General features: G+C 34.0%; 1 protein-coding gene across 1 annotated transcript; it reads left to right on the top strand.

Moving 5' to 3' along the window:
* Positions 1 to 4351: 4351 nt before the first annotated feature.
* On the top strand, positions 4352 to 8844 carry LOC136851063 (uncharacterized). Its single transcript, XM_067125033.1, has 2 exons — positions 4352 to 4366; positions 7198 to 8844. The coding sequence occupies exons 1-2, from the start codon at positions 4352 to 4354 to the stop codon at positions 8842 to 8844; spliced, it is 1662 nt and encodes a 553-aa protein (XP_066981134.1).
* Positions 8845 to 10000: the final 1156 nt, after the last annotated feature.

Below are 10000 nucleotides of genomic sequence, written 5' to 3'. Positions count from 1 at the left end.
ACATATACATATACACAACTGTGGATTTGATGATTAGTAACTATTTTATTAACTATGCTATGACTATTGCTGGCAAAAAACAAGTTCCCGTTAGCTGCAGAATCAAGAGAGTCACAGTTACTCCCTAAAACAATTCTTCTTGTATTTGAATAATTTACTTATTTATCTATTTATTTATCACTTTGATTAATCTAATTTTTCTTTTCTAATAACCGATCTCTTCTTTCTTTCTTTCCTGTTACCTTCTGTTAATTCTTTCAAATGAACACCATAATATTCTTTAGAAGCTTGAATTCCAAGTCAGTGGCCCGTGCGGGCTTTTTCCATATGAATAGGGTTCATGATCTGAATAATAATAATAATAATAATAATAATAATAATAATAATAATAATAATATAATAATAATAATAATAATAATATCTCTATTATTATTACTCTGTGGTTAGAATGGAATTTGTTCATTATTACATTTGGCAAATTTCAATCGTATCTTACTAAGTAATTGCTTTATTCCTTCACTGGATTTTTCGCAACCAAAATGTTAAATCAGCCTTTTTTTTATTTTTAAATATCTTTAACAAACCACATATCAAACTTATGAGAAACTTCTTCAGTTTATTCTTTTATCTAAAGCGTCAAAACTATATCTAAAGGAAGCGTTATAACCTTCAAGACTTATTTGAACAGAATTCCTTTCTGTTGCAAATTCCGAGATACAAATAATGATAGAATCGTATCAAATTCACACATTTCCTTTTCTTGTCAAGGACACTGGATAAAAACCAGTAAAAAATGCGCCGAAGCTTCTTCGGCGCAGTCGAGTTTTCTGTAAATCGTATAATGCTGTATGAAACTTTCAGCCACGCCACATGAAACTCTCAGCCGCGACCCATGAAACTTTCAGCCACGTACTGGTGGTGGTCTATGTTGTTGGCACCTATAGCAGTGCCACACGCACGATCATGTTAACTTTAACCTTAAATAAAATAAAAACTACTGGGGCCAGAGGGCTGCAATTTGGTATGTTTGATGATTGGAGGTTGGATGATCAACATACCAATTTGCAGCCCTCTAGCCCTAGTAGTTTTTAAGATCTGAGGGCGGACAGAAAAAAGCGTGGACGGGCAGACAGATAGCCATCTCAGTAGTTTTCTTTTACAGGAAACTAAAAACTGAACTTTAAACTGAACTTTACTGAATGAAAGGAAAATACGAATGAGGAAAACTATTACTTGAAAGCCAAAAGCAAAGATTAATAGAGTTTGATTTGCTCTGAAATATCGAGAAAATTTTCATAATTGGTTAATAATTGCGAATTTTGGAAAGTCGAGACTTCGTACATTCGAGTCCTATCATTTCCTTTCAGATTCATCTCTAATTATCATTTCAGCTTTTACGTGGATGCAGTGAGAGAATTAAGTAGGAAATGATAAATGGATTTATGATAATGATGCAGTGTGAATAAAGGGGTAGTCAGATATTTTTTTAGAGGTTCAACCATCTTAACTGAAAGTCTATTTACAAGCGCAGGCGCACATATACGCACACAAAAACACACACACGCAAACACACACATACACATATATATTCTGTATATATACATACATATATATATGTAAATATATTTACATATGCATATATATATATATATATACATATACATATATATATATATATATATATATATATATATATATATATATATATATATATATATATATATATATATATATATATATATATATCATTTGATAATGATATTCAGAGTTGCACAGGAAACTCAACGCTGGCTGAGCAAGACAGCAGGTGTTTGAAATGATCAACTCAGAAATGACCAAAAACAATTAAAGTATTAATTGGAATGCAAGCACAGTCAGAAATCAATTATCGCTTCCTAAGAGTTCAGTGACCGTGGTATCTGTCTCCAGTTGACACGAACAGAGAGACTGGCATATCAGGTCACACGGGGACAAGGGTACACGACGCAGAAGCCTTGGAGGGTATAGGGTAGGGGGCATATGGTCACTGATTGGTTGTGAAGGTGCCAAAATGAGCTTGGCCGATGGCACAAAGATACGGTACAAGGAGAATAGACTTGTGTGGGCATGGCAGACGACTCGAAGCCTTGGGCACGGGGGTAAGAAAACTATGTGGGAATAGCTGATAATGCGAGGTCGTGGGTATTGGGCAAACAGACCTATAGGAGTTATAGAAGATAGCTCGAAGCCACAGTTACAGGATGAAGAGAATCTTATTATTATTATTATTATTATTATTTTTATTATTATTATTATTATTATTATTATTATTATTATTATTATTATTGTTCAGAAGATGAACCCTATTCATATGGAACAAGCCCACCGAAGGGGCCATTGGCTTGGAATTCAAGCTTCCAAAGAATATTATGGTGTTCATTCGAAAGAAGTAACAGAAGGTAATGGAAAATACAGAAAGAGGAGGCCAGTTATTAGAAAAACAGATAGATTAACAAATTAATAAGACAATAAATAAAAAAAATGTAAGTAGGATTGACTTATATAGGGTAGTAATGCATTGCATCTGCGCTTGAACTTCTGAAGTTCCAAGCGTACGACATCTTTTGACTTCTTCTGAGTGACCCTTGATTTGCAAAAACAATTTTGTTTCATACCAGAGCATCAAACGTTTACCTTATGGATGATCCCAGTATAAAGATAAGGATACGACCTATTTTAGTTTTCCGTAAAAGAAAACTATTGTGCCGGTTTTTGTCTATCTGTCCGCACTTTTTTTGCCCGCACTTTTTCTGTCCGCCGTCAGGTCTTAAAAACTACTGAGGCTGGAGGGCTGCAAATTGGTATGTTGATCAACTAACCTCCAATCATCAAACATACAAAACTGCAGCCCTCTAGCCTCAGTGGTTGATATTTTCTTTAAGGTTAAAGTTAGCCACAATCGTGCTTCTGGCAACGATATAAGACAGGCCACCACCGGGCCGCGGTTAAAGTTTCATGGGCCGCGGCTCATACATCATTATACCGAGACCACCGAGAGATAGATCTATTTTCGGTGGCCTTGATTATACGCTGTAGCGGCTGTACAGAAAACTCGGTTGCGCTGAAGAAACCTCGGCGCATTTTCTACGTGTTTTCTTTTGACTTTCAAAAACCGGTTAAAAAGAAATGAGCAAAGAAGACCAAGTCTTCTAATAAAGAAAGTTTTATAAAATTTCTCAAATGAATTGTTTTCACCCTCCTCAGAAGAGTTTCGTCAAATACCAAAACAGTTGGAATTTCCAGAACCGCAGGAGAGATGGTGCTTTCTATTTTAATTTTAATCAAATGTGTTGAGATTAGCGTCATCTCGTGTCTTCTACTTCTTCCTTTTACACAACTTTCAAAAGATTAGAGTTGATGATAAAAGAGAGCCTTCGAAGGCATTCGAGGGCCATTCAGATATTATGCATTCGTGTTTCTCTTCACGATGAATACCAAGAGATGGAAATAAAACCTCGTTCATGAGTAATTATGCAGTTTCCAATGAAATGATTACCCAGTAACCTATGCAACTTCGTCTTCTCTTTTACGATCGTAATTAGGTAATTGTACCTCATTAGCGTCTACAGGGAAAATAAAAATTTACATACGATAAAGTAGTTATACAGCATATATAGTTGACAATGGAATTGGTCAGTTAAAATCAAGATTCGCACCCGTCATAAAGGCTCGCATACTAACGCCACTTTAGATGAATAAATAAAACCCGTTACCTCATCCTTTGATTGCTGGGTTAAGGACAAATCCATAAGAAGAAATTTTCCACAATATCAACCATTTCTTACGCTGATTGAATATTCATATGGCTTCATCAGCACTACGTCGACCCGCTATGTGCTATCACATTTCCTGAATAGAAATACATATATACACATACTAACACAGCATCTATCGTATTTAAAATGGGATGAAAATGGGTAAGGTGAGCTGCATAGATTATCTTTCCCATTCTTATCTTTTGCTCAGAATTCAAGAGTTCGATTAACCTTAAATTGAAGAAGAGCGAAGAAGGCAAAAACAGGAAATTCGTAGCACAGCGCAAAGTGAATCAGCAAAATGTTCCCGCCCAATCCGCAATCAGGAACCACACTTGACATGACGGGGCACTCTACCCGCTGTCTGAGAGAGAGAGAGAGAGAGAGAGAGAGAGAGAGAGAGAGTAATATGAAGCAGAGAAAAAGTGACAGTACACTATAAAAGAAGATCTTCGCTTGTGCAGACATCGTACTCTGCTCGTGGGCATCCCGTCGAGAGGGACCCGAAGATTCAAGCTTTTTCTTCAGCGGGGAAAAGTAGAAGGAGGTGTCCCAAGATGGCGTCCCGAACAGTGAGTGTTTATGTTGTGGTCTCCGTTCTGTTATGTGGTTATGTCAGTGGAATATGGTCGAATGAGTGTGAAATTTTGGTAGTCCTGCGCGATATGTAAAATGGAGTATTCAATTAGAAAATGAAACGTTTAAGGTAATTACATAAATTAATGTATTAAGCATATAGTGTTATATATATACACACATATATACATATGCATATATATGTATTTACGTATGTTTATATGTATATATATATATATATATATATATATATATATATATATATGTACATATATATATATATATATATATATATATATATATATATATATATATATATATATAGATTAAATAGCACTCTAGTTCACTACCTTTATCAATAAATAGCCTTAGACAATTTGTTAAGGGACAATGTCCAAAGGAGAAGGTAGGCTAAGAGAGAGAGAGAGAGAGAGAGAGAGAGAGAGAGAGAGAGAGAGAGAGAGAGAGAGAGAGTTTTTTTTAAAGATTGAAGCAAATGATCTCAAAATGATATGTTTTACAGTAGTGTTTGCTATGGTTCTACATAATCACTATATTGTACATAGCTATCTATTGCTGTGGAAAATTTATTCATAGAGATACTGAATCTTATTTCCATACTTTAAGAAGATATGGAACTTGATTATATTCTGAAATGAATTTTGAACATTCTATAGATTTCGTTATCGTATATTCGGAATATTTTTCTTTTGTAGGTTAAGTTCTACTCAATGATAAAACAACCCGTAAGATTATTATTATTATTATTATTATTATTATTATTATTATTATTATTATTATTATTATTATTATTATTATTATTATTATTATATACTTCGCTCTATATAGGTAAAAGTCTAAATTATTATTATTATTATTATTATTATTATTATTATTATTATTATTATTATTATTATTATTATATACTTCACTCTGTATAGGTAAGAGTCAAAATTATTATTATTATTATTATTATTATTATTATTATTATTATTATTATTATTATTATTATATACCACACCCTAATATAAGTAAAAGTCTAAAACGTAAGTAAAAATCATTTGCAATCAAACCGGTAATCACATTATCAGATCAAAGGCAGAACGTGTGCACGAGTAAGGAGCGATAGCACCTAAAAAAAAAGATTATACCTTTTCCCGTTACGCCGGATTAGAAACCCCAAAACATTCTGATCTTTCGACCCATCGATTCAAGTTACATCGGAGTGGCAGTAAGCCATCGGAAAAGAATCTTTTGATGACTATTCTGATAATCACAAGTAAAAGTAAAAGTAAAGAGAAATGAAATGAACTTAATAATCAACTCCCAATCAGATCGTTCATAGCCACGACCTGCTGATTAGAACAATCACTGGATTAGAACAGTCAAAAGATCTATCAGTCAGAATTGACAAAACTGGTCCAATGATTGTTCAAAAGACCTGTCAGTCAGATTTGACAAAACTGGTCCAATGATTGTTCAAAAGATCTGTCAGTCAGATTTGACAAAACTGGTCCAATGAACACCATATTATTTGGAAGTTTGAATTTCAAGTCAGTGGCCCCTTTCGGCTTGTTCCATATGAATAGGTTTCATCTTCTGAATAATAATAATAATAATAATAATAATAATAATAATAATAATAATAATAATAATAATAATAATAATAATAATAATAATAATAATATGATTACTCTTTTATTTCAAAGACTTTCAACTGCTACCTAAAAATTGGCAAATATACTGACAAAGCAATCGATCAACCTATTTATCACTTTGTTTATCTGAACATACAACGGCGCATCTTAATTTCCTTCTTTGTGACCTTTTTGGCCTCATCTTAGTCACTTTCTCCAATTTTGCTCATTCTTTAAGACACTAGCGTCTAGTTTCAATTGGCAATTCTCATTCAGAATTTCATATATTTAAGTTTTGTATTCTCAAATAAAAATTTTTTTTGAAAGCGAGGTTGCCTGCATCACAATTTCATTAATTTTTGTTATTCACTTTCTCCATTTTGCTCATTCTTTAAGACATTAGTGTCTATTTTCAATTGGTAATGCTCACTCTGAGAATTTTATATATGTTTTTTGTTTTTATATTCGTTAAAGATTTTTTTGAAGGCAAGGTTGACTGCAACACAATTTCATTAATTTTTCTTTTATTTATCATATATAGTTTTTATGTTATTTATCATCGAATGAAATTTTATCCATCCCTTAATGCAAACCTGCAACTTCTATGACAATAGCTATTACGTTCATATGCGTGCCTGATTCACCTACTCATTCATTCATTTCGTATCAGAAATATTGAGATGCCTGAACGGAAATTACAGTTAGCTTTCGGCTACAATGAAGCTTAAGGATCACTTGTCAGTTCTGAAGAGCTTAGGGGTAATATATATATATATAAATTATGTGTGTGTGTGTGTGAATATGAAATAAATTTCACAGAGCTTGTAGCAAATATTCATATGATATATATATATATATATATATATATATATATATATATATATATATATATATATATATATATATATATATATATATATATATATATATATAATGTCTGTGAGCAATTTATGTAGAATAAAAGTAATTTCACTCAGAAATGAATAAAGACACACCCCAAGTTCATTCTTACAATTTTTTATATTTACCTGCAGCCTCTCGCGACAGAATGAATACATTGGAAACGAAAATTACGTCAGATTTAATCCTCTCAAAAAAAAAAAAAATCAAAATGCAGCAAAATATGATTCATCTCAAGGGCAGATCTTCAAATCCAACTCCTTTTTTCCCTTATCTTGCGTTTTTTTCAGAACCTGTTGGTGCTTTGCTTCACTTGTCTGTGGGTGGCCTCTCTAGCTGAGCCGGATGCAGACTTGAAGGTAGAAGCTACGATGGACCACTTAACGCACACTTATGGGCTCGATCATCAGAAGAGTTATGGGTATGACCATCAGAAAAGTTACAAAGATGACCACCTCAAAGGTTACAAACATGACTACCTGAAAGGTTATGACCCTCATAAAGGTTATGACCATGACAAAGGTTATGACCATGACAAAGGTTATGACCCTCATAAAGGTTATGACCATCATAAAGGTTATGACCATAACAAAGGTTATGACCATCACAAAGGTTATGACCATCACAAAGGTTATGACCATCATAAAAGCCATGACCACCACGAAGGTTACGACCACCTTACAGGACACAAGCATGATCACCATAAAGGTGGCAAAATTGAACATCATAAGATTTACATCATTGAACACCATAAAGGGCATGATATTCATAACAGTTACGACCATCACAAGGGTCATGACCACCATAAAGGATATAGGCATGATCACAAAGGACACGAACATGACCATCTTACGGGCTACGATCATGATCACCTCAAGGAGCATGGACGAGACACCCACATAGGTTATGGACCCAGTCACCTCAAAGACTACAGACATGACCCACTCAAAGGACATGATCACCTCACAGGCTACAACAGTCACGATCATCACAGTGCTTACGGACATGATCACCACAAAGGTTATGACCATCACAAAGGCTACAGTGATGGTCACCAAAAAGAATATGATGACGATGATCATCCTACAGGTTATGACCATGAACACGATAAGGGTTACATACCCAACGACCATAAAGTCTACAAAGAATATGCACAAGATCATTATAAAGAATATGGCCTTGATGACCACAAAGGCTATGGGAATGACCACTATAAAGGTTATAATTATGACCCCAGTGGGTATGGATACGATCACCTCAAAAGCAATGGACATGAATCTGACAAAAATTATGAGCACGATTATAGTGGCTACAGTAATAATGACTATGGCTACGGCTACGATGATTACAAAGGAAAGGCTGAAGATGACAACAAAGGCTACGGCTATGACTACGAAGGCTATGGACAAGGTTACCCTAAAGGTTACAGGAATATTGAACACAAAGGTTATGACCATGATCACCATAAAGGAAATGACCACAGTCACAAAATCTATGGACATGGCCACCAAAGCAGCTATGGAAATGATCACCACAAAGGCTACGGTAACGACCATCACGAAGGTTACGGCCGTAGCCATCATAATGGCTACAGCCATAGCCCAAAATCCTACAGCCACAGAGGCTACGGCTCCGACCTTACAGGTTACGGTTATAACGACTACAACAATTACAGCTCCGGCAAACCCTATGAGGTTAGACAAGGCAGAACAAACAGCTACGGCAAAAGATACGGCTACGGCCTCGGCTACGACTATGCCAACCATGGGCCAGGCTACTACGGTCAGAGATTCGGATATCTCGGACTGGGGAATTTGTACGGCAACAGGAACCTTTACAGCAGACGGTACGGATACGGCTTCCCACTTGGCCGTTTGCAAAGGTACGGGTACGCAGTGGCTCAGCCGTACTTGTACGGGAAAGGACAAGGACGCTGATAGAATGCTCCCTGTTGGGTAATTATGTATCGACGTTTCATAATTCATATTTCATTACTCTCCTTTTAATGACACATGAAGAATTTTGCTGGTGTTCTTTGCTAATTGTTAGAGAATACGTTTATGTGGAAATGGAGAATGTTTGTCTATCTATCTATCTATCTATCTATCTATCTATCTATCTATCTATCTATCTATCTGTCTATCAATTAATGTGCGTAAGCGAATGATATGGAAGAGTAAATATTATTTACAAACTGATTGTGGTCAGACCATACATCTTAAGTCTTTTGACTACATGAAATTAATTGCGTGTCCAATCTCTCTCTCTCTCTCTCTCTCTCTCTCTCTCTCTCTCTCTCTCTCTCTATATATATATATATATATATATATATATATATATATATATATATACATATACATATATTATATATATATATATATTAATATGTACTTGCCATATGTTCATAATGTTGACCGATTAATACTTCTCTCTCTCTCTCTCCCTCTCTCTCTCTCTCTCTCTCTCTCTCTCTCTCTCTCTCTCTCTCTCTCTCAATTACAATTCCCTGATCCAAGCCCTAAACACGAAACTAACTGCTGTTATTTTTGTATTTGTTATAGATATTTGTTACAGCTGGCAGGGATGTGTATATTTTGTTGGTTTTAATTTATAAAAGATCATAAATCAAAATAATAACAAAAATGTCTTTTATTTGCCTTCAGGGTCATAATAAAAAAAACACCCTGCCTTGTTTTTCCTCTTTCGTACATAAGGAAAATATATAATCAATTTGGTAGGTTATAATTTGAAATGAGTAAAATGATGATTGTTTTATTTTCTCTTTTCTATTGTCGAAACAGTGTCTTCACCCACTTACACTCATACATACGTGCGCACACACACATGTATATGTATATGTATCTGTTATATATATATATATATATATATATATATATATATATATATATATATATTTATATATATAAATATAAATATAAATATATATATATATATATATATATATATATATATATATATATATATATATATATATATATATATATGTTTATTATTTAGTTATGCTTCAGCCAATTGCATAAGAACTTGTTCTTTATAGGAACATACTTTGCTGATTCATGTAAGTTGCTGAAG

The sequence above is a fragment of the Macrobrachium rosenbergii genome, chromosome 23 (genome assembly GCF_040412425.1).
Source record: "Macrobrachium rosenbergii isolate ZJJX-2024 chromosome 23, ASM4041242v1, whole genome shotgun sequence".
Classification (NCBI taxonomy): domain Eukaryota; kingdom Metazoa; phylum Arthropoda; class Malacostraca; order Decapoda; family Palaemonidae; genus Macrobrachium; species Macrobrachium rosenbergii.
The sequence above is the reverse complement of the archived record's forward strand: the minus strand, read 5'-3'. Positions and strand labels throughout refer to the sequence as shown.